Source organism: Rhododendron vialii, chromosome 11a (assembly GCF_030253575.1).
Source record: "Rhododendron vialii isolate Sample 1 chromosome 11a, ASM3025357v1".
Taxonomy (NCBI): domain Eukaryota; kingdom Viridiplantae; phylum Streptophyta; class Magnoliopsida; order Ericales; family Ericaceae; genus Rhododendron; species Rhododendron vialii.
The window spans coordinates 17,848,476-17,874,732 of record NC_080567.1 but is presented as its reverse complement, the minus strand read 5'-3'; the positions used below and the strand labels follow the sequence as shown (position 1 = coordinate 17,874,732).

At 40.1% G+C, this 26,257-nt stretch overlaps 1 protein-coding gene across 1 annotated transcript; it reads right to left on the bottom strand.

The window, feature by feature from the left end:
- Nucleotides 1-7,111: 7,111 nt before the first annotated feature.
- Nucleotides 7,112-25,711, bottom strand: LOC131308575 (alcohol acyltransferase 1-like). The gene is made up of 2 exons (XM_058335518.1): nt 25,147-25,711; nt 7,112-8,461 (listed from the first exon to the last, which is right to left on the bottom strand). Exons 1-2 carry the CDS (start codon nt 25,591-25,593, stop codon nt 7,550-7,552), a joined length of 1,359 nt encoding a protein of 452 aa, XP_058191501.1. The 5' UTR covers nt 25,594-25,711; the 3' UTR covers nt 7,112-7,549.
- Between the last annotated feature and the right edge of the window lie 546 nt (nt 25,712-26,257).

Genomic DNA, 26,257 nt, shown 5'->3' with positions numbered 1-26,257 from the left:
GGGCAGGGCGACCTCTATTTGGTTGTATCCCGAGTATCCGTCAAGAAAGCAATAATAAGCACGTCCCACAACCTGCTCCAAGATTTGATCAATGAAAGAAAGAGGAAAATGGTCCTTCCGAGTGCTAGCATTGAGCTTCCGATAGTCGATACACACGCACCATCCGATAGTGACTCGAGTAGGGACCAATTCATTGTTGGCGTTGGGTACCACCGTGACACCTGATTTCTTGGGGACCACTTGTATGGGACTAACCCACTTACTGTCAGCGATCGAATAGATAGTTCTCACATCCAAAAGCTTTAAAACATCTGCCTTCACCACATCTTTCATTATGGGATTCAATAGCCATTGGGGTTGGCGGGATGGTTTGACGTCGTCCGCAAGGGCTATGTGATGGGAACAAATTGAAGCATCAATCCCTTTAATACCTGCTATGGACCAACCGATGGCTTTGGTATGCCGCTTGAGAAGCTCAAGGAGTTGGGATTCTTGCAAGCTGTCGAGAAAGGAAGAGATCACCATCGGGTAGGTTTCATGTTCGCCTAAAAAGGCATATTTCAATGTTTCCGGGAGGACCTTCAACTCGAGCTTTGATGGTTGAATACTTGAGGGAAGGGTCTTGCACTCGAGAGGAGGCAACTCTTCAAATTTAGGAGACCATATGTCCGTCCCACAAACATCTTCTACGTCAAGTAGAGAGTAAAAATATTCCACCTCTGGTGAGTCAAGAAAATTTTCTTCTTTGGCGGTAAGACATACCTCCAACGCATCCTTGCACAAAAAAGTGTCTACATGCTCTTGGACCAAAGATTCAATAAGGTTTACTTCATGGATGCACTCATCGTCCCCAATTTGGCTCCCAATATTGAACATGTTCACTTCCATTTTTCTTATTGCCAAAAGTCAGGTTGAGCAAACCACTTCGATAATGGATAACGACATCGGCGGTGGCTAGGAATGGATGCCCGAGAATGACCGGAGTTGACGTTGATGCTTGTGAGGTGGGTACAGGGCAAGTATCCAAGATGACGAAATCCACAGGATAGATAAAATTGTCCACTTGCACAAGTACATCCTCCACCATCCCTTGTGGAACTCGGATGCTTCTATCGGCCAATTGAAGTGTCACCGGTGTGGGCCTCATCTCCCCCAATCCAAGTTGTTCATAAACAGGATACGGAAGCAAGTTCACACTGGCCCCCATGTCGAGGAGAACTTTCTCAATTTTCGTACCCCCAATAGTGATTGAAATGGTTGGACAACTTGGATTTTTGTACTTAGGAGCCACATTGGTTTGGATGATAGAGCTCACTTGTTCCGTCAAGAACACCTTCTTTTGAACATTCAACTTACGCTTTTGAGTGCATAAGTCTTAAAGAAACTTGGCATACATGGGAATTTGCTTGACCGCATCCACCAATGAGATATTAATTTTCACTTGCTTGAAAAGCTCATAGATCTCGGAGTTGGTATTGGCATGGGCCGGTGCCTTCAATCTTTGGGGAAAAGGGATATGAATTTGGGAGACGGGGACCTTCGACTCTTCCACTTGTGATTTTGCCAAATGCTCACCAACGAGAGAAGGCTCCGAGGTTGGTGAGTCAATAGGAGGATCCTGAGCTTGCAAGACACTTGGTGTTACCGGAGGCTTGATGGGTTTGGAAGGGATAGTCTTGTCAATCTCCATGCCACACCGCAAAGTTTTAATAGACTTGGCTTGCTCAGGACTAAGCACCGAAGAGCTCGCCACATAATTTTATCCTTGCGGGTTCCCCTAGGGTTGAGTTAGAAGTTTTCCCTTCTTCTGTTGGAGTATCCCCATTGAGTTGGTCAACTTTACCATTTGATTTTTGAGTTCCCCGAGCATTTGAGTGTTTTGCTGATTGATGGTCGTTTGGCTTTGCATGAAATTCCTCCAAGGATACTTTTGAGGTTGGAATTGATTTGGCCCATGAGGAAGTCCCAGTGGTGCAAACCTCGGAGGTTATTGATTTTGGGAAAACCTTGGTGCTCCTTGAGATTGAGAAAGTCGGAAAGCTTGGTGTTGTTGAGGCGATGGAACTTGTGGAGGGCCGGGAGGTTGAGGATCGCTCCACCGAAAATTTGGGTGCATGTTCCACGCCGCATTATAAGTTTGGGAATAATGGTCAAGCCATTGATTAACGGCATTGACTTCCGCTTGCCTGGTTCCTTGAAGAATATCCTTAACAGCAGGGGCATTTGGCAATCTCTTGTGGCATGACCTGCAATTTCACACAAAACACAAATTTCCTCCACCTTGGCCACAGAGGCAACGCCGGCTACCGTATGGAGTTGCAAAGTTTCAATTTGACCAGAGAGCTGAGTGACCTTATGTGCTAGGTCACTTTGCTCACTCAAATGAAATTTTCCAGAATTGCTTGGAAACGGATTAACCACATTTCTTTTAGAGGGGTCCGAGCAATCCCAAATTTGTATTTTTTTCAACCAATTCCTCAAAATAGTCCCATGCCGCATCAGGGGTTTTAGCCATAACTCCACCCATACACATGCTATCCATAAGAAGTTGAGTGCTTGGGGAGCATCCCTTCAAAAAACACTCGACCATTTGAAAAACTGCAAAGCAATGATGTGGGATGGAGTTTAGCTAATCCTTATACCTCTCCCAATATTGATAAAATGATTCCCCATCTTTTTGTTTGAATGTTTGAATTTGATGCACGAGATCCTTTGTGAGATGTGGGGGAAAAAATTTCATGTAAAATGCCTTAGACAAATCTGCCCAATTGGCCAACAATTGGGGTCTCATATTCTTCAACCAAATCTTGGCTTTATCTTTCACAGAAAATGGGAAGAGTTTTAGCTTTGCAGATTCAAGCTGAGTGGGCATCATGGACACTATCGTGGATACCAATTCTCCAATGCCCGCATATGAGTGGACGGGCATTCTTTGTCCTTTCCATAAAGCGAGGGCATCATGTTAATGTGATGGATTTTAACGGTGAAAGTATTCGCCTCGGTTGTGGCCGGAAGGACTATGGTGGGACGGGGAGTAGTACGAGCTAGATTCATATAGTCATTCACAGTCCTTTTGGGCACAACTGCTGGGTTACCATCACCACCATTGCTAGCCATTCTTTCTCGAGGGGGGGTTCTTACAGAAAAAGGAGTTCTTTGGGGTGGTGGTGTCCTAGCTCGAACCCAACGAGGAGTTTTGGGTCGAGGAGGAGAAAATGATCTATGAAGCCTTTTAGAACTCGGGCTTAGAAAGGCACGACGATGACCACCACGCATACACTTCAAACCCCTTCTCAAGAAACAATGGAAAACAAAAATAAAGTAAACAGACAAGAGGGGCTATGCCGCCACCTCCTAACAATAGCTACGAGGGGCTATGCCGCCACCTTGATAAGAAAAGACAATAAAAGAAAAAGGTAATCTGTACTTACTCATAGCTTTGTTAAACCTCACGTTTGAGAAGCTTAGGTTAGAGGTATCCACTAGATTAAGTACAAATCACACAAAGTAAAATGAAACGGGATACTTACAATGATTTGGCGAACCTCCAAAATAAGTTATAAAAGAAAGGGCTCCCTGGCAACGGCGCCAAAAATGCTTGCGACCTTAATATGTGTTGTAATAAGAATACCCCAAGCGTAGGGCTAGGTTGGTTGAAAGCATAATACCCAGAAGTCCAGGGTCGAATCCATAGGGAGCGCATGCATAACTTGATTGAAAATTTGCTTTGAGAAGAGTTTTAGTGTTAGGACTGCTAACCAAGTTTGGCGTTGAGACGACCAACTGAGAGATTTAGAAAATGGCTACTTAACCTAACAGCGGCTTTTTTAACTGGAGATTAAACTAAAGGCTCGGTTTAAGGATAGTCAACACCCATAACGCAAAGGTAAGCTTGATTCTTATCTTTTTACAAGGATGTTAAGCATGTCTAAGGTTCTTTTGAGACATTGAAACAAACACATGGAGGGACATAGCTCCAAGTATCAAATGTGACAAGTAGCTTAACCTTTGCCTACATTTGATCAAGAAGATTAACACCTCTAATTTTGGATACATAAAATTAACCCTAATACATGCTTAAGCTAGAAAACAAAGGTTTTTGAGAGAAGAGCAAGAATTACCCTTGGTTATAGGATGTTAACCATCCCACAACCTAGCCTCACTACACTACTCACACATATCAAAAGAAGACATGAAGTGAGCAAGGGTAAAGATAAGGGAAATACTAATCATTGATTAAACTTGAAATAAACACGAGATCCTTGACGATGAGAGAATTCCTTACAACTTTAATGAAGGCGAAATACTTTGAAACCAAATGGATCGTACCTAAAAACCCTCCTCAAAACATGAATGAGGAGAGAGGTGGGAGCCAAAGCTTTAATAGAGGTAGAGAGAGAAAGTGCAGGTATTCATGCCCTAGAATCGGGCTCAAGTTGGTATATATACCCCCTTTACAAAATAATTACAAAAATGCCATTAAAAAGTTCGCGCTGCAGAACCAGGTATCGATACCCAGAAAAGAGATATCGATACCTCTATCCTCCCTGGACAGATTGCTACCTGGTTGATTGGGGTATCGATACCCCATGCTGCTCTAGACAGTTTTGGCTGTTTTCTTCCTTCGTTCAACCTTCGAGAGCCCCGAGCCATCTTTCCATGCTTCGACTGCTTCATTGCAGACTCGGGGAGGGATTCCGAATATGCCACACGTACTAGAATGCTTTCGGATTCTTCCGGAGATTATTGGGAGCCATGGAATCGCCCTTTTCTCTCCGATTACCTATTTTCCAACAAAAACAGCACTTGCTTGCAAAATAAAATAAAACAAGTATTAAACGCTTGCAAGTGCAGTAAAACGGAATAGATAAGCCCAATTATTTACACTATTGAGGGCTTATCATCTAGCTATGAAAAATTTGTCAAAGTAGTTGAAGTCGGTAACAATGTTTTACCAATTGAAATGTGTGTTGTGCTAGAACTTATGATACTGGTTCCAATTCGTGGCTTTTTAGTCGGCTTGTTAATCTTTTTGGTCTTTAAAATATTAATCGTGTATTAATTTAGTCCTCAGTGTAAACATTGTTGACATTTCTCCAAAGTAGAAAATGTGTACGAATCAAGTCCCAGAGACTAACATCGTTAACCCAAACAGGTAAAATAATGGGCATTTAAGGTATTTTGCCCCATTTTCTCTCTCTCTCTCTCTCTCTCTCTCTCTCTCTCTCTCTCTCTCGATCGATCGATCGATCGATCGAAAAACATTTTTCAAAATAAAATTTTTAAAACAATTTTTTGATATCTCTCTCTCTCTCTCAAAACAAATTTTTACAAAAAAAAAAAGGCTTTACAAAATCTCCTTTCCAAAATTTGTTTTTCCGAAAAACAATTTTCCAAAATAATTTCGATAAACATGTTTTATAAATAGTTTTAAGCAAAAATAATTTTTAAAAAATAATTTTTTTGAAAAAGAAATGATTTGAAAAAAAAATTAGTTTTTCAATTTTTTTATAGTGGCCTACTTGAAAGCTATGTTAAAATTAATGGACGGCTCGGATCATTTGTGTGGGATCCCAGAGTGGAGCCCACATCAAAATAGAGAGAGAGAGAGAGAGAGAGAGAGAGAGAGAGAGAGAGAGAGAGAGAGAGAGAGAGAAGCAAAATACTTCAAAATATATTTTCCAAAACTACTTTTATTTAATTTTCAAAATATGCTTAGTAAAGTATTTTTTATATAAAAAAATTACTTTTACAAGAATCATTTTGAAAAACTGTTTCTTGAAAAAATAATGTTGTGAAATCAATTTTTTTAAAACTTTTTTTTTGTCAAAAAATTGTTTTCAAAACTTTATTTTAAAATAAAACAGTTTTCAAAAGATATTCTCGAAAAATGTTTTTAAAAATAGAGAGGGAAAAAACAAAAGAGGGGCAAAATACTTTAAATGTACCTCATTTTAATTGTTTGGGCTAATAGCGTTAGCCTTGGGGACTTTATTGGTGCATTTTTTACGTTTGGGACTAAATGTAATCAACAATGTTTAGGGATTAAATGTCATCAATGTTTAAGGAGTAAATTGAGACGCGGTCAATACTTAGGGGACCAAAAAGATTAATAAGCCTTTTTTAGTTGGTCCCTAGCAAAACTGTTTTGTCATTTACGCAATGCCTTTAAATGGTCTCGTAGTCTACGTTTATGACATTGATGAGTCAAGGTTTGGATGCCGTAATCATTAGGCAACTCTAGCAATGAAAAATTTGTCAAAGTAGTTGAAGTAGGTAACAATGTTTTACCAATTGAAATGTGTGATGTGCTCGAACTTCTGATGCTAGTTCCTTTTCGTGACTCTGTAGTCCGCTTGTTAATCTTTTTGGTCCCCAAAGTATTGATTGTGTCACAATTTGGTACTTAATGCAAACATTGCTGACAATTTAGTCCTTAATGTCAAATTGATTCCAAGGCTGCCAAGTGTTCTTGGATGATTCCCTATAATGTTTGGGTTAAGGTCAGGTCTAGTCCAGTTTTAATAGTGTCCAGTTTTACCCAGTTTTTGGCCGTGGGCCCACAACATTGATTGGAATCATTTATTTAGAGCTCGTCGAATACGTCATCCACGAAAAAATTAACATAATCAAACATCGATAGATACATTAACGAAATATATTTGTACAAGAAAAAAAGGGTAATTATGAGTTTCATTTTATTTTTGGTCATTGCATTTTCTTGTACAAATATATTTCGTTCATATGCCTATCGATATTTGATCATGCTAATTTTTTGTGTGGATGATATACTCGACAAGCTAAAGAAAATAAACTTTTGTGGGCCCGGGAGGGACTCGCAACGACCCAAAAATGGACCGGACTGGACATTATTAAAACTGGACCGGATCTTAGACCCCTTTAATCACTATAAGATATGCCACCGATCTGAAATACTCGGCGGTTATTTGGGTTTTGCCATTTTTACCAACTCCGCCGTGTATTCCAGTGGAAAGGAACATACCAAAGAATAAAACGAAAATTCAACAAAAATTCAAAAAAGACGACAAAAATAACGAAAAAAAGAAAAAAAAATGGTTAGCGTTAACTCACCTAGCTATATGCTATACAATGACGACGAGAATTTTTGAGCTTGTTATTGAAAAATTAAAATGATAAAGCCCACTCTACAACAACATATTCTACATAGTTTGTGTATGCTTTTTCTTTGTTTACAAGGGACATACTAATATACTATAGATCTTAAAGTACATATATTTTTGGATAACAAAGTGCCTAGAGCCAACTTGCATGCACCTTAGATTAATCTATATAGCTCCTTCCATAACCGTTTCAAGTGATCGCAAGAATTGAGGCAGTAGAAGTTGAACCTGAGATCTTAAGAGAGAGCACATTCTAAATCTTAGGCCTTCACCATGGAGCCATCCCTTTTAGGGTGAATTAAAAAATGCCATATCAACAAAATTTCTGACGAAATTCATCCCAGTCCTTCATATGATACTCCATAAATGCTTACTATAGTCATTCTTGCAGATTTGCTTTTCTCTTCTCAGTTTATAAGCATGGATGTGATCTTCGGGGGCCTATGATCAACTGAACCATCGAAAGGCTCCTTAGTGATTTTCTTCAACTCCTCCTCAAACCTTTCCATGACTGGTTCTGGCAAGCATATTGGAACCACAATCCCATCTTTGAAATTCATATAGAAGCTTATCAAAGGAAACGACCCGGCACTGCCGCCATACACTGGTTTCCCCCACCCAAAATCCACTGTTTCAAAGCCAAGACGTCTTAAGTCAGAAACAAAAAAGTTTCCCACCACAGTGTACAAAGGCCGCCCTTTAATCACCATAAGATCCGCCACCGATCTGAAATACTCGGCGGTCATTTGGTGCTTTGCCATTTTTACCAACTCCACCGTGTATTCCAGTGGAAAGGAACATACCTTTCCAGCCTTCGAAACTGCTGCAGGATAGGTAATGATGTTGCCGTAGTACCCATGAGGCACATTCAGGCCAGGCAAGCTGCGACCATTCACAAGGCACGAAATTCTTACGGTGTTGTTAGGGTCTAACGCGAGTGCACGAGTGCGACACCTCCACAAGCACGCGGTCAAGACCTCGAATGTGGTGGCGCTTGCATGCGGGGGGAGATGGTTTCGAATAGCTCTGATCTCCTTGGGACCAAAGAAGAAAGGTTTTTGGATCGGGGTTGAGTTGGCATCATCGTTGTTGGTGTCGAGCCCCTGTTCAAATTCGTGGTGAAGGCATGTAATTCGTGGCGGATGTCTTGCCGATAGAAGCTCCCTTTGCCACACAGGAGACACAGAAGGTGCAGTGACTTCTTTCCCTTGGACGAACTCGGCGATTGCGCTTAGGAATTGGACCAGACCAACTCCATCACTCATTGTGTGGTTCAGGCGCAGGGCAATGGCAAATCCACCGCACCTAAATCGAGTCACCTACATTCATCGAAATTCACCAACAAAAAAAACTTAATGTGAACATTACACGTGAATACGAATATGCACATTTGATACAAGAGTAAGTATTCTATGCAGAATCACATTTCTTGCCAACATCTATCTATAGTCAAGAAAGCTGAGCTGTGGGGTTTGGTGAAAGGTCTAACTTATTTAATGCACCAAAAGCTATGCCAAGTTGAAACAGATCAGATGTGACGGTTATAGGTGCCGACAAGCACCTAATTAGTCTCCCTAATTATTCATGCGTTGTTAGTCTGTTTGTGTTGTTATTTGATGTTTATAGTTGTTTAGTAATGTTTGAGGCCTTGGAGCGTGGTTAAGGCTTAAATGTGTGAAGTAGAAGTGCTTTGGACGCACGAACACGAAGTAGGAAGCTACAGGAGTCGCTTGAAAGCAGGGGAGAGAATGCTGAAAATCCCGTTAGGACGGCTTTCATTCTCGTTCGGACAACTTTACCCACCTGTAGAAATTCAACTCTTTAAATTTTCGCCTGGGCAGTCTCAGAACAAGAATATATTCTGCAAGTTTTAAATGTAACTTTGAGGCCTTAGGGTATAAATACATCTTCAACATTGTTTTAGGGTTCCTAACTTTTGTTTAGCAAGCTAGAGGGAGGCAAGAGCAAATCTAAGAGAGGAACTTTGTGTTCTTCATGTGTTCATTATATTCAAGCGTGTTTCTTTTCTCCATGGCCGGCTAAATCCCTTGTCTCCGGGGAGGATGAAGCCTCACATCAAGTAACCTTGTTCTTTTGTATAGAAAGATTAGGATTTTTATTCGAAGAATTTTTATTCGAATGGGATTATGTGTTCAAGAACTCTTTTCATGATATCAATGGAATGGTTTTTAATTCTTTAAATTGATTGAGTGTTTATTTCCTAGGTTTCTAATACCTTTCACATAATTGTTTTCAATGTTCTCAATTCGGGTGACTAAGATGGGTTATGCTCGTGAGACGGACCATGCCGTTAGACAGCTAAACCGTGCTTGTGAGACAGTCAACAATGTGGGATAGTCCATGCTGGTTGGCAGATTGTGGAAATCTACTTGCCTACTATCGATAGGGATTGCAAGCCCTAGCAATAGTGATTTACAATTCAAGTGTTAACCCGGTCTATGCAATACATGGTTATGCGGTTGGGGTGGATTCTAAATGCTAGACTTTCCTCCATCAAGTTTCCAAATCCTTTTTAATTAATTGCTTTTGTTTAATTAGTTTCTTTGAACAAAAAAACCAATCAAACTCTGTAGACACCTCCCAAAGTGGGACATCGCCATACAGATTAATCGTTGCTATTTGTTTGGTTGTTTGCTTCATAAACCAAGATCGTGGATATTCTCATGGCTAGAAACATTGCCACACGATAACGGTTATCATCAAAATAGAGTTGCCACCTAGTTTATAAAAACTAGAAAAAATAAATAGAGATTCTGGGTACAGGAACCAAAAATACAATAAGAGGAATGTGTTAGGCACCCCTCTTTGCCCAGTCGTGAGACTGGTCCATATTTGTTCAACATATGATTAGTACTTACTTTATTTAACTCTAAACATATAGATTGATTTTAGCCATTAATAATTAATGGTTAGCCAGAACAGTATTTAAAAGCATGTATCAGAAATAAGCAAGACAAAACAGGTTGTCCCAGAGAGATGGATCCCGCGGCTGGTGAATAGATTTCACGGTCGAGGGATCCTTCTGGATTGATGTATCGGCCAAGGGAAAGGAGTCCCAACCGATGGTCTTCGTCACACCAAACTAAAAGATTAGCAGAAAATCAAAGCGCTATGATTAATGTGTAAAAACTATAAATAAACAAGACAAAAGGCCCCTGGGCCTCACCACATTGATCTCTTAGTAGCTTGATTGCTTTGGATTGAGGGTGATTGACTGATTTGCTTCTCAAACACCCTAGGGGTAGGGTTTGTACTTCGAGGGTTTGATCGTTGGATTGTGGTTGCCTTCGGAGGGTTAGGGCTTTTGAAGAGGGAATATGAGAGAGTATGTATGCAGAGTTTCGTGGCTAGAGAGAGTGATTGATGATATGAATAGTGTATTGTGTGGTTGTATTTTCGGAACCCTAAGTGCCTCTTTATATAGGCAATTGGTGACTCACTCCGTTCAATCAAATGACGTGAATCAATAACTTAGTATAGGGTTAGAAGAGCTCTAGACGAATTTGCTTTCATAGCCCAAATGCATCGGAATTTGGCTGCTAAGGTTTTGGTGATCAGATCAAACGTTCGACAGAACATTCCAAAATCTGGAAAAAGGTCGATCTGGCAGCCGAGCAATGGATCTGGCAGTCAAAGGATAGATTGGGCGGCAAAAGAATCGACCTAGCTGCCGAGGAATCAATCTCTCAGGGAGATTTTCAAGCAACATGTTTCACGGTGAAAGATTGATGTTGAGGCTGTGACATCAATGTTACGGCCGAAAGATAGATTTTTCTGGGATAATGTTTTTCTATTTGAAAGGCTATTTGGCTCTGGAATAGGTCCTCTAAGTGGCTAAATAGTTTATTAAAACTAGAAAAAACAAATAGAGATTCTGGGTACGAGAGCCAAAAGTACAATAAGGGGAAGGTGTTAGGCACCCCTCTTTGCTCAGTCGTGAGACTGGCCCATAGTTGTTCAACATATGATTAGTACTTGCTTTATTTAACTCTAAGCATATAGATTGATTTTAGCTATTAACAATTAATGGTGAGCCAGAACGGTATTTGAAAGCATGCATCAGAAATAAGCAAGACAAAACAGGCTGTCCCAAGGAGATGGATCTCACGGTCGGTGAATAGATTTCACGGCCAAGGGATCCTCCTGGATTGATGTATCGGCCGAGGGAACGGAGTCCCAATCGAAGTTCTTCCTCACACCAGACTAAAAGATTAATAGAAAATCAAAGCGCTATGATTAATGTGTAAAAATTGTAAATAAAATAGACAAAAGGCCCCTGGGCCTCACCACCTTGATCCCTCAGTGGCTTGATTACTTTGGATTGAGGGTGATTGACTGATTTGCTTCTCAAACACCCTAGGGTTAGGGTTTGTACTTCGGGGGTTTAATCGTTGGATTGCAGCTGCCTTCGAAGGGTTAGGACTTTTGAAGAGGGAATATGAGAGAGTATGTATGCAGAGTTTCGTGGCTAGAAAGGGTGATTGATGATATGAATTGTGCATTGTGTGGTTGTATTTTTGGAACCCTAAGTGCCTCTTTATATAGGCAATTGGTGACCCACTCCGGCCAATCAAATGGTGTGAATCAATATGGTAGTATAGGGTTATAAGATCTCTAGATGAATCTGCTTTCGTAGCCCGAACGCATTGGAATTTGGCTGCTAGGGTTTCGGTGATCGGATCAAATGTTCGACAGAACATTCCAAAATCTGGAAAAAGGTCGATCTGGCAGTCGAGCAATGGATCTGGCAGCCGAAGGATAGATTGGGCGGCCGAAGAATCGATCTGGCTGCCGAGGAATCAATCTCTCAGGGAGATTTTCAAGCAACATGTTTCACGGGTGAAAGAATGATGTTGAGGCCATAAAATCAATGTTACGGCCGAAAGATAGATTTTCCTGGGATACTGTTTTTCTGTCTGAAAGGCTATTTGGCTCTAGATTGGATCCTCTAACTAGCTAAAAATACTCACCAAAAGTCCATGGGTTCACGAGAAGTCAATCAGCAATCACTGTATCCATTCAACATCGTGATGGTCCCCAAGGTGTGACTTGAAATAATTGTTAGGCTAAATTGGGGTGTCTACAAACTCTCCTTTTCCCTTTAAATTAATCTAGAAATTCGTCGGAATTATAGTAACTTAGCCAATCTGTCCCTTCGGATCGACACTCGGTCCTAACCACTATTCTACAGAGTAGTAGTTAACTCTAAGTTTTTACAAATTTATTTTTTATACGGTATGACACGATCAAAAACCTAAGCGAAGTTGAAACAGAGAGCTGAGCTCTCTCTCTCTCTCTCTCTCTCTCTCTCTCTGTGTATCTTTATCTTTCTATTTTTGTCTTTCCATAGTACACAAAATAAAGTGAACACCAGCCCTCAATGAAAAAGGTTCTATATTGAGGATGTTTTTAGCAGGGAAAATGATTTACAAACATTATTACACAAAATATATGCAAAATTTTATGGCAGCGGCATATTTGAAATCACAAGGTGCCTAATCATTATGAGTCATGGGAATTCCTTATAAAGATTTAGGCGATGTTTAGTAACACTACCACTTTTTTGTTTTTTGTTTTCTATTTATTGAAATCAGTTTCTATTTTTCCTAAAAAAAAAAAAAAAAAGGTGAAAGCGGAAAACATGTTTGTGTCAACCTGTTTTCAAATAAAAGAAAAACAAAAATACGTAAACATGATTTTTTCATCACTCCCCATTGAAATTCAGTAGACAAAAGACAGTTCAATTTTTCGAAAGATTAAGTTTTCCTTAATTTGAGTGGAAATAAATTTTGATATAGGTTAAACTCAGAAATAAAGAGAAAATTAATTAACAGAGCTTTTACTCATAATTGAGTATAATTAGATAGTTTTTGTGTGCCATCAAAACTCACTTAATTATGAGTCTAGTTTTCCTCCAACCCCAGCAGGAGGAATTTCTCCAACTAAGGACACATGACACCTGCTTCGTTCGCTCCGATGATAATAATAATGCGGAATAATACCCCAAGCGTAGGGCTTAACACGTCGGTTGAAGCATAATAAACCGGAAATCCGGGATCGTACCCAAGGGAAATATTATATGGCTTGGTCGGATTTGTAGATGCAAGTAAGGGCTTTCGGCCTTTAGACGGCCAACTTTGTTTTACTTTGAAAGGTGGAAATAAAAGGGCTAAATTAAAGCGAATTAACTAGGGAAAAGATAGGCTAGGTCTAGGAATTATTAACACCCAAGACTCGAGCTAAACTACACTCTTCACCCAATTACACAATTTAAGATACTTGATTAAAGTTCTCAAGTCGGAAAATCGAATGATTTGAGAACCAAGCTAGCTCTAGAATTCATTTGACAAATACCTCGTGCGAAAGAGCTCTAAGCATCTTATGTGGTGGGTAGTCGACGCTCCCACCTACACAAGATCAAAGAGGTTAACACCTCGGTGATTTATCAAACAAACCCGAACCCCACATCAATTTTCAAATCAAAGTTTGAAGCTTTATTGGGTGTAAAATGCAATTTTCGCCCGGGCCATGAGATGCTAATCATCCCATGACCTAACCCTTGAAACTACTCACCCATATCTAGAGAGATAGGAGCAAGCAAAAATCTAGCTACCATAATGAAATAACAAGACTTGAATTAAACTAGAGACTAAGATAGATCGGGAGAAAATAAACAACTTTAATTAAGGCAACAATAACAAAAATTAACAACTAAGGGCAGAAAATTAAAATATAAGTGCTGGAAAAATGAAGAACAGCAAGAACAATTCAAAATGCAAATTGAATCTAATTCTAGATCTAAAATTAGGTAAGCAAATCTAAGTCTACTTGTTTGTACAAAATAATGACAAAGGCTTTTATACTCCGAAGGTCCGCGCCTGGAATATTCCCAAGATGCTCAGAAAATCCGCTCTTAAGCCCCTCGGCATCGATGGCAACGGCCTTAGAATGCTCTACTATGGGGTTCGGCATCGATGGAAGATGATTTGTCCCATCGCTGCCGAAGTGGTTAAGGGGTATTTGCCACTAAGGGGCTCGGCATCGATGGGATGTAAAAGTTTACATCGCTGCCGAGGCCAATAGTGGGTCATTGCCTTGGCCGCCTTCCTCTTGCTCGGGCAATGATGGGTTCTGCTCGGGCAACTCTGCCTCTGCCTTGGCCATCGGGTTTCTGCTCGGGCAAATGAGTTCCTGCCTTGGCAACTTCAACTTCTGCTCTGGCCATCGGGCTTCTGCTCGGGCAAATCTGCTTCGGCTCGGGCGATGACAGGTTCCGCCTTGGCAAGTCAACTTCTGCTCGGGCAAAACCTTGTCTAGTGCAACGAAAGCTCCCTTTTTGGCGATTTACCTACAAAATAGGACTAGACACTATACGAGCAAACAACGTTAATAATAACTAATAAGTAACTAAATTTAACTAAAACTAAATACTAGCGCACCCTGCATTACATTCTCGGGTGCTTATCACGCCCCCCAACTTAAGGTTTGCTAGTCCCTAGCGAACGAAATGCAGAAAATTAAAACATAAGCACTATGCAATCCTTCCGAGTTCACAACTTAGAACATGCTCAATTCTGTAACCTAGCAAGAGTTCAACAATCCGGCTTTTTATTTCATTTCTACAACTCACATTTTCAGCATGCAATTAAACAGGCTAAGTATCAAGCAAGTCCAAGAGCAAGTCAAAATGGTCTGTGTCCTCGAACAATGGGAGGATACGGGACACAGAACATGCGAATTCAGACTAAACCATATCCACCGAATCAGTGCTCAACAACAGGCATTAGCGAACAAGAATTACTATGCCTCAAACAACTAAAGCACTTTTATTCAACAGAATTGAAAACTAGCAGATGATATTTGGATAACGAAAGGAAAGCATGCCATTAACTAGTTATGCAACTATCAGACAGTCAATCAAAATGGAATTCAAGCGCACAAAAGATCAACTAAGGACTTTTTAAGCTTGTAATGACCTTGGTTACAAAGAACAGGTTAGCAAAAATGGGCGACGGTCTATTACTAGCTTGGTTAACTACCCGAGTGACCGCCGCCAACATATGAAATGAACCAAGTCAAGGCCGAACCGGCCAAACCAACTACTAACTAATAATGTGCAAAGTTATACTACGAAATGAAAATGAAACAAAACAAAACAAAAGGATAGGATAGTTGGCATGTCAACCAACCAAGACCCCGACCAAGTAAGGGGAATTTCTAAAGCCACCGACTCTCTATCAAATCATCACCATGACACCACCTCATCCTCCTGTTAGCAAGTCATCTACTCAGTCAGCCAACTCCTCACTCTCATATCCTGCAAAGTCATCACTCATTTCCCCCTCATCAACTGGCTCGGGGACATACTTCACCCCATGCTGCTGCTCTAAAATCGAAGTCTGCCAGGCTATCTCTCTCCTTTGTGCTTCCTGTTCCCTCATCATCTTTCTCCTTTCAGCCTTCTCCTTTCTTTGAGAGTTGATAATTGAAACCCCTTGACAAAATAGCTTCTTGAGCCAAGACCCTTGTTTCTCCTTTCTTGAGGGCATTGTGGTCAAATAATCCCCCTTTCTCGCTTGCTTACCCTTTGCAGTGTAAATCTGGGATGAGCTCTTCACCTCAAATGTGTCATCTATAGGCCCCGGAGAAAGTTCTTCCAATTGCTCATAGGCTGCCCCCCTAACTCCTTTGCTCTTGCACAAGCTAGTAATCATACATGGAAATGGCATATTGGCAGTAATCAAAGTATTGGCCCTAAAATCACGCAGCTGAGTAAATATGAACATGGCCCAGTCAACTATCAAATCATTAGCTGTAAAAGCAAACAAAATTTCTCCACTTTTCCTGGTTGGCCTACTCTCTGAACCTCGGGGATAAAGATTGTAATGTATCACTTTGTTCAGGAATCTAGAGCTGCCTTTGAAATTTCCGGGCACATGGGGCAATGAAGCCAAAGCGGGATCATAATACAACGTCTCATTTACTACTTGCAAATCAATCAATTCATCCTTTCTAGGGTAATTTACAGATTCAGGAGTAATCACAATATCTATTCCCCCTACTTTCGAAAAAATTCTAACAGCCGGGTCACTTTCCCAATCACCCTCAGGAATAATCATAAACTTATAAAACTCGATAACGGCATTCTTATTATAACCAAGTAACGGCTCAGTCCAGAAATTCAAACCTTTCCTCATGACGTACCGAAGCCCCATGTGATCATCGGACAATGCCGTAGCATCCACTTGCCTCTCATTTTTGAACTTTCTGCCCACAAAACTATCCTCCCACACTCTCCTCTTATCCGCTGCAATTTGACCCGGAGTCCGTCTCCTCCGCTTACTCCTTGATCCCGAAGCCTCCGCGGGCTGAATTTCTTCCTCACTCTCAGCCATGAAATCATCTTCCTCTTCAATTTCTGCTTGAGAAGGCGGAGCACGATGTGCGGTTTGTTTGATTCTTGGCATTGTAGGTTGAAAAAGGCTAGGGTTTGATTTTTTTGGATTTTCGGATTTATGGGGTGGGGGTCTTTGGAAATCTGATTTTTTGGTGGGAGAAGTAGGGAATGTTGGGTAGAATAAGGTGCGGTAAGGATATATGAGTGAAAAACAAGGAGAAAATTTCGGAATTTTTGTGGTCTAGGTGTAGAAATTTCGGATTAAAGAAAAGGAAATTGGGTTTACCTTGTTTTTGAACGGAAATCTTGAAATTGATGGTGAAAAGCTTGAGTGTTCTTGAGGGAGATGGAGGAGTTGGGGGTTTACTGTGGAAATATGGGGGATTTGGTGGTGGATTGGAAGTTAGGTCTAGGGTTTAAGTGGTTTAATGGAGGGAAGAAAGGGGAAAATCGGGTTCAGAAGATGGATTTGGGTTTTAGTTTGAAACGTGCACTGGTCTGGCACTGATCTGTCGCCTTAACCCACTCGGCAGCGATGTTAACCCTTTTGTTCCATCGATGCCGAACATGATAGTAGCCTTATGAGATAGCTGCTTCGGCAGCGATGCAAAGTTTCCTTGTCCATCGATGTCGAGATGCTTAATGGCCTGGTGAGATGAGCTGCTCGGCAGCGATGTAAGCTCTTGTAATCCATCGATGCCGAAGCCACTAATCCAAGCAAATTTTTGTTTAGCTTCACTTCGATCCTCAGAACTTCCAACAATTCAGTTAGCATCCCCCAAAACACCTTTTAAGCAATGAGCACTCAACCAAATAACCCTCCAAACAACCGGTCTCCTAGGCTAAGCAAAGAATGGGAGAATAACCGGATGCAAAATAGGACAAGGTGACTCATATGTGGTATAATCATGCAAAGAATGCCTTGTATCCTTTCCTAAGTGCGCTTTGGATTCCAAAATGATTGAAAATCGACATTTGAACACAATTAGGCATGGACATGCGATTATTCACCTAACTACAAGCATGTTTATTGGAAGATGGGGATATGGGCCAAAACTTGCTCAAAAACTTAACTCAAAACTTAAACCATTCAATTTTCAACTAAGCATGCAAATTGAGAAACGCAAAATTCTTAGGATTGCTACGAATTCTTGCTAACCAACAACGATTGAGCATGCAACAAGTCTTGAACAAAACTAAAAACTCTGACAAAAGGAAGAATTTGCAAGTAAAAACCTTTTATTTATTTTTAAAATTTTCAATTTTCTATTGTTTTTTTTGAATTTTTCAAATTTTCAAATGTTTTTGAATTTTCAAAATTTTTGCAAAAATTAAACAAAAATCAACCAAATAGCACATAAGCTAACCCCTCCCCCCAACTTAAAGCGATGCTATGCCCTCATAGCATTAAGAACAAGAGTGAAGAAAGGAAGAGTGCGCGAATGTACCGTCCAAGGGAAATGTCAACCCCTAAATACCTCGACCAAGTAGGAGGATTTTATGCCAATGTTTTGCTCCAGCCAGATTAGATGCTTCCAGGGTTCACTCCTTCGGTTCTACCAACTCGGAACCATAGCTAGTCACACAGGGCCATATCCAAAGCTTTATCGGACTAACAACCGTGGCTCGTAGCCACACCCATGCTTAGGGCTCCTGAACGCCTCACTCACTCCGGCTTTAGGCCCAAACTACCAAGGCTGGTGTGGTAGCAAATAAACCCTGCAGAAGACTTAATAGGACGGCTTTCCACAAAACAAATGACATTAGAACCACCGGCCCGTGTTATCCGGCTTCAAACCAAACCAAAATTAAAAGACAGAACATAAAGAAATTGCAAAGAACAAATTAGACATGCAAAACAAAATGAAATGCGATGCACCACCCGATCATCACGCGATCACACGAGTCATACTTTTCTTCCCATCTCTTACCGGTGGGGTAAGAAATGGGTGGCTATACTAGACCGTTGAACATGTGTTATGCTAGCGCCCGTAATAAAATCTATCGCTTGACCTCGCCAAACAATGAAGTCCAGCGTCCCCTAAGATCAAAACCAAGCAAGATGCAATACAACCTAGCGTGCACTCTAGGCAATATCAAACCTCACTCACAGACCTAAGTTGCCTCCGATTAGGGGCAATCGCGGAGAGCATGGATCATTAACGATAAACTATTACCAAGAAGAACTAATAAAAGCCCTTTTTTCACTAACACATTGGTGAAATCTTTTGCATGTGAGGTATCTCCAAGATTTTATTAGATGCAAACACAGAACAAAAACAAACAAAACATAACAAACAAAGCATGCATACTAAACTAAAAGAGAAACAAGGCAAGAAAGAAAGAAAAAGAGTGTTCAGCCACACGAGAACTACGAACATTTAGCATGCCATTAATAACTATTAGAAGAAACAGAGCACTCCAAGCTACACACTTTGCCAAAAATTGAACTCGACCATGCCACAAGATAAGGTACTTTGAGTAAAGCAATTGCCGAATTCGTTTTAAAAACTTAAGTTCCACCAAGTGCATAGCCCAAACAAAATCAATTTTCAATTTGTTGACCAAATCTACAATATAAGGATGATAAACCACAAGAAAATTGTCAACACCAAGAAAATCAATTGGTTCTATGATTGGTAACTTCTCAAGAATAGGCTCACATGCATCTTGCTTTTCTAACAAAGAGTGTGAAAAATCTACCTCGCCATCCATTTCTTTAGCGGTGAGAAGATCAAGGCACGGAGGATCCAAAAGGATAACTTTAAGTGTGAGGCATTTCTCCCCCGGATCATCACAAAGAGGGGAATCCACAAGAGAACTTTGGACCTCAGGTTCATCAATGGACTCATCACTCCATGCAGACTTTGAGGAGCTGTCACAATCTAAACTAATAGTTTCAACCAAGATATGCGGCTTAATTTCCTCTTTCATGGCATCCGAGTTAGAATCTTCAAAATTTTCATACAACTCAGAAAATTGGAGCTTTTGGGCTAATTTATCAAGGTAATCCCAACCATCTTCAGCGTTTTTATCCAAGAATTCATCATTGGACATAAAATCAACTTGACATGTTTTAGAATTTAAACCATGGCAAAAGATAGCCAAAAGACTGCCAAGCTCACAATTAAAACTTGACCAAGAGAATACAGAACATTTAAATCGCTCCCAATATTGCGAAAAAGACTCATTTTCTTGTTGATAGAAATGGGATAGTTCTTGTAAAAGCATATGAGTCTCATATGAGGGAGTGAAAGTTTTGAAAAATTGTTCTGTAATCTCTTGCCATGTCGATCCTGGACTCAAAGAATAAAACCAATCTTGAGCACTATCACGCAAAGACGCTGGGAATACTTGTAAAATAGCCCTTTCATTGTTAGCAAAAATTTTCTCAAGATCATCAACATGCGAAAATGGATTTTCTGAGGCCAAGCCATAAAATATAGGAATTGATACTGAACAATCAAATTGTTTTGCATACCCTCCATAGCACCTTGCAAAATAGGCCATAGTACCCCTTGCTACTCGAAGTAAACAGGCATACACAAAATAAATGCTACTACTAATTATCTACCAGACAGAAGGGGCCATCCCGCCACCTCAACTCAACAAACAGAATATGCGAAGGGTTATGCCACCACCTCGGCTAAGCAATGCAATCAAATTTAAACTAACTAACTAAATTAACTACGCTAAACTAACTAAGAAACAAATTCGATATTTAGCCTGGCTTCGTTACACCTCAAGTTTAGATGAACTAGGTTAGAGGTATCCACCAAACTAAATATGAACTACTAACACATAAACTACTAAACTACTACTACTAAACGAAAGCGGGATACTTACAGTGGTTTGTCGAACTTCCAAGAAAGCCATAATAAGAAATCCCCGGCAACGGCGCCAAAAATGCTTCGTTCGCTCCGATGATAATAATAATGCGGAATAATACCCCAAGCGTAGGGCTTAACACGTCGGTTGAAGCATAATAAACCGGAAATCCGGGATCGTACCCAAGGGAAATATTATATGGCTTGGTCGGATTTGTAGATGCAAGTAAGGGCTTTCGGCCTTTAGACGGCCAACTTTGTTTTACTTTGAAAGGTGGAAATAAAAGGGCTAAATTAAAGCGAATTAACTAGGGAAAAGATAGGCTAGGTCTAGGAATTATTAACACCCAAGACTCGAGCTAAACTACACTCTTCACCCAATTACACAATTTAAGATACTTGATTAAAGTTCTCAAGTCGGAAAATCGAATGATTTGAGAACCAAGCTAGCTCTAGAATTCATTTGACAAATACCTCGTGCGAAAGAGCTCTAAGCATCTTATGTGGTGGGTAGTCGACGCTCCCACCTACACAAGATCAAAGAGGTTAACACCTCGGTGATTTATCAAACAAACCCGAACCCCACATCAATTTTCAAATCAAAGTTTGAAGCTTTATTGGGTGTAAAATGCAATTTTCGCCCGGGCCATGAGATGCTAATCATCCCATGACCTAACCCTTGAAACTACTCACCCATATCTAGAGAGATAGGAGCAAGCAAAAATCTAGCTACCATAATGAAATAACAAGACTTGAATTAAACTAGAGACTAAGATAGATCGGGAGAAAATAAACAACTTTAATTAAGGCAACAATAACAAAAATTAACAACTAAGGGCAGAAAATTAAAATATAAGTGCTGGAAAAATGAAGAACAGCAAGAACAATTCAAAATGCAAATTGAATCTAATTCTAGATCTAAAATTAGGTAAGCAAATCTAAGTCTACTTGTTTGTACAAAATAATGACAAAGGCTTTTATACTCCGAAGGTCCGCGCCTGGAATATTCCCAAGATGCTCAGAAAATCCGCTCTTAAGCCCCTCGGCATCGATGGCAACGGCCTTAGAATGCTCTACTATGGGGTTCGGCATCGATGGAAGATGATTTGTCCCATCGCTGCCGAAGTGGTTAAGGGGTATTTGCCACTAAGGGGCTCGGCATCGATGGGATGTAAAAGTTTACATCGCTGCCGAGGCCAATAGTGGGTCATTGCCTTGGCCGCCTTCCTCTTGCTCGGGCAATGATGGGTTCTGCTCGGGCAACTCTGCCTCTGCCTTGGCCATCGGGTTTCTGCTCGGGCAAATGAGTTCCTGCCTTGGCAACTTCAACTTCTGCTCTGGCCATCGGGCTTCTGCTCGGGCAAATCTGCTTCGGCTCGGGCGATGACAGGTTCCGCCTTGGCAAGTCAACTTCTGCTCGGGCAAAACCTTGTCTAGTGCAACGAAAGCTCCCTTTTTGGCGATTTACCTACAAAATAGGACTAGACACTATACGAGCAAACAACGTTAATAATAACTAATAAGTAACTAAATTTAACTAAAACTAAATACTAGCGCACCCTGCATTACATTCTCGGGTGCTTATCAACACCTCTTGATTCGTCCAAGTCCCTTCTTTTCCTACCTATTAGCAATCTAACATTACCGCTACATCTTAACATACTTTAAACTAAATTCACCGTTAACCAAAAAATCCCTACTTTTTAGGAAAACACCTCCATGTAATTAGAAAATTTTATTTTTCAATCCCATTATTCTAGGAATAGATTACCATGTATATACCTATTATATGTATGAGAACAAAGAAAAAAATGGAATTGCTACTCTGGATTTACAATCAACTTCAAAAGATTCCACAGCAAAAATGTCATTGCCGTCAATGGCGTCCTAATTCGATCCGGCAATTTCATGTTGCACCTTGGATTGTTGCACATTTCTTTCGTGCCGTCTTCGCGTTGTGCTCTCCTGGTCTCGACTGTGTTCTCTTCATGTTTTCTGTCGGCCTGGTAGTTCCTGGGCTACTTATGCTGATCCCTAACGGCGAGGCAGATCGAATGGTTTGGGAGCATATATGGTCGGTGGCAGGGGCAGACCCACCATAGGGCACATGGGGTCACGTGCCCCCATGCCCTTTAAATTTTTTTTTTGCAGTTATATATATATATATTATTTATGTTGAATGCATGTAAGTAGTTGTCTGTTAGTACAGTGGTAAAGTGCTCTCCTTCTAAACAAGAGGTGGTGGGCTTGAGACTACCCCCATGCTCTCTTGCAGGTTTTTTTTGCCTTTTTCCCAAAAGGTGAAAATGTGTGTTTTTTTTTAAATAGTGCGTACCTTGTTTTTTATATTATTTGTGGGTTTGAGTCTACCCCCACATTGCATTTGTATAGTGTTTGTCCCCAAAACTGTAATAGTAGAGTTAGTAATAAAAAAATAGATGATGAACATGTGATAATGTTGTTTTAATGCATTTAGTCAAGGTGCGCTAGTTTGTCCAAGTAGCTAATTATTAAAATACATATATACTTTTAAATTATTAAAATACATATATACTTTTAAATTGTTAATTTATCGTAAATGCTAAAATTATTTTAGAGTAAATGTGCTTAACTGTAACTCGTATATTACGGTTACAAAAAAAAACAAAAATTTGGTGCCCCCGCCATGTCAAATTCTTGGGTCTGCGGCCTCCCACCGGTATCTACTGTTGGGGGATCCGGTCTTCGCCTAACGGCTATGGTTGAGTGCTCATGTCTGAGCTTGGGTTTCCCTCCGTCGGTTTGTGGTCTAGTGGTGGTGGCGTTTTAGTGCTCGGTGGATGTCTGGACTGATTGGCTCAGTGGTGGGGCGGTGGTCAGGCTAATTTGGTGGCCGTGGGTGGATGGTTGTTTGAAATGTTTAGTAGTTAGGGTTAGGGTTTTGGGTTTCTTTGGGCTGGGCTATATTGTAATATCTGGGCTTTTTTGGCCTTTTGCTAGGGCTTTGTTCCCTTTTGGGGTGTTTTTGGACATTTAGGCCTTCAAGTGTATGGGCTTGTCCCCATTGGATGTGCTCTTTTGGTTGGATTCCCCTTCCCCTTCCATTAATAAAATGTTACTTTTGCCTATTAAAAAAAACAATATTCTCATCGACGTAGATGGAAAAATTGATATCAGTAACTCATTTTGCAACAGCAAAAAGTTGACTTATTATTCATCAAAGAACAAGGTTATGCACAGAGTTGGAAAAATTCCATTAGATTTTTGCCATTCTTTTTTTAAACGGAGGCGTTCTCCATTCTTATGCTTTTTGTGTCTTTTAGAAGATATGGAATAGAGATCGAGATTGAAATTTTCTAATTGCATGCATGGAGGAGTTTTCATAAAAAGTAGGTTGTTGTTTTGGTTAACGGTGAATTTAGTTTAGAGTTAACATAACGTTAGATTGCTATTAGGTAAGAAATGAAGGGATTTGGTCGAATCAAGAGGTGCCATGTGTTCTTGATTGGAGGAATTCCTCCTCCTGGAGTTGGAAGAAAATCAGACTCATTAATTATCATGTACTAACTTCCTGGCTATCCATAATTGCAAGTCTAACTTTTTTTCTTTAAAAAGTAGGTTAACATATCTATGATTACAAAGATATGTTTATGTTTTGATTAATTCAATTATTGGGTTGGGGTTGTATTTTGGGTCTTTGGTCCTCCTCCGATGTGGCGAGAAGGTGCATGAGTCAAATGACAAGCTGGGTTAAGTTAAAGCAGAAGGTTGGGAAGGTTTTGGCAGTGGGTTTTTTATTTTTGGAAGAAGTGAAAGTAAGGTTTTGATACTTTCTCAAATTTTCAAAATAGTAAAAGCTATTTAAATTATTTGGAAATGGAAGTAGTGCGCCAAGCATATTTTCATTCCTATTTTTTGAAAATTCTAAAAATAAAAACAAAAAACATTAGTGCTACCAATAGGGATGGAGCCAGAAATTTCACCACGCAGGGTCGACCGTGCATGCGGGAAAAAAATATAAATACACATGCATACATAATAACGTAAATACATTAAAACTCAAAATAACGTAAATGCATAAATTGGTTTAACTAATGGGATCGATCTTGAAGTATGTGTCTTGTTTTTCTTTATTTCATCTTTTTTTTTTCATTCAACACAACTGGACGAATTCGGTATATGGGCTTTCATATTAATTGATTTTACCAGTCAAAAAATAAAGAATTAAAAGTCTAGAACAACAATTGGGGAAAGACATACCTACAACTTAGATTTCACAAAAATTACTAAGGGTTTCCAAAATCTCTTTTCCTCCGTTGCTACTTTCTTGAAATTGTCTTTGAAGTCTTAACAATTAGAGATGTTTATACCGGGGGGGGGGTTGTTTATGCGATTGAGATTTTAGGGCAAAAAGAAATAAAATTGTAATACACTAAACCCATCTAAGGTGGAAGTTTATTACTTGAATATTCACAATATTAATCTTCTAGTTTTATGTTTTGTTATATTTTAACCCTTAGCATTTAGTAATTAATGTTGGTATTGTTGTATTTCAAAGGTTACTATTATAATTTTTTTTTTCAAAATTCTACACAGGGGCAAGCCTATATACTTTCATAAGAATTATTATTTTTTATATATAATAATAGTGTTTTGTTTTCTTCTTGCATGGGCGATCGCCCCTACTGGCCCCTCCATGGCTCCATCCCTGGCTACCAAACATAGCCTAGCTTAGAGTTTCCAGATTGTCAAATGTTTACAGCTAAGTAGCTAACTCTACCTGAAGCAACAAGAGAGGGCAGCCAAGGATTCCATCAGAGCCAGGAACATCATGAAGAAGCTCTTCCAACACCGGACACCCTGGAAGAATTGCGTCACCAAGTTGGTTGAGCTCAACTTCTGCATCAGCCTCTACAAACAAAACCCCATCGCTCGTGCAATCCACCAGAAGCTTCCGGTTAGGCCCTTCAACTAGCCTCCCAGCAAATGGGTAGTAAAACGAAAGTGCTTTGGCTAGTCCTTCCCTGATGACACTCACAGGGTCCTCTCCTTCCATGAAAGGATTGCTTTTGTAAAACGTTATCATCGGAACCTGAAACCGGAGACCCTCTTGATCGTCTATGTCTGAGAGTTGTTTTAGTTCATGCGGTGTTGGTTCCGCGGGGACCACCAGTCTCGGCTCTTGCCTAGTCACTGTGAACCATATCGAGGAGGAAGATGTTGACATTGTTTAAGGAAGTGTTTTCAGATGAAGTCACGAGGGAAAACAAGGCAAATACACTCTAGAATTTGTGCTGTGAATTGAAAGGTATTTATAGAGGAAATGGTCTCAGCTAGCATACCTCAATTTTTGAAGGCGAATCTTGTGCTCCTTTTCTACTACCACATGAAAAAAAAATCGTCCTAATGCAAAGGACCAACCACCTATAACTAGGGGTGGATATCGTGTCATGTCATATTCGTGTCAAAATTCGCTTAATCCTAACCCGATCTATTTAGTTTTTCGTGTTATCGTGTCGTGTCATCTTCGTGTTCCGTGTCAGAAATAGCCGACCCTAACCTACTAACTTCTTGTCAAGTTTGTGTTGTGTTATCATGTCCTTTCATAAATTCCCATCTCGTGTCATGTCATGTCGTGTCGTGTGATCTCTTGTTCGTGTCAAAATTCTCTCAATCCTAATCTGACCTGTTTAACTTTTAGTGTTATGGTATTGTGTCATATTCGTATTCCATGTCAGAAATAACTGACCCTAACTCACTAATTTCGTGTCGAAAATTCCCACTCCTACCAATAATGTGTGCAAGTTTGCAACACGGTAATTAATCCTTCCTTCTTTGGCGCTAAAAGATAAGAAAAAAACCGTGAAATGAATGGAAGATTAGTATTCATG

What these genes read in the sequence shown, in the direction of transcription:
- LOC131308575 (XM_058335518.1), bottom strand. Translation starts at nt 25,593, where the DNA reads ATGTCAACATCTTCCTCCTCGATATGGTTCACAGTGACTAGGCAAGAG. An exon ending in GCCCTCTCTTGTTGCTTCAG is followed by an intron (nt 8,462 to 25,146) that starts GTAGAGTTAGCT and finishes CGATGAATGTAG; the next exon opens with GTGACTCGATTTAGGTGCGG.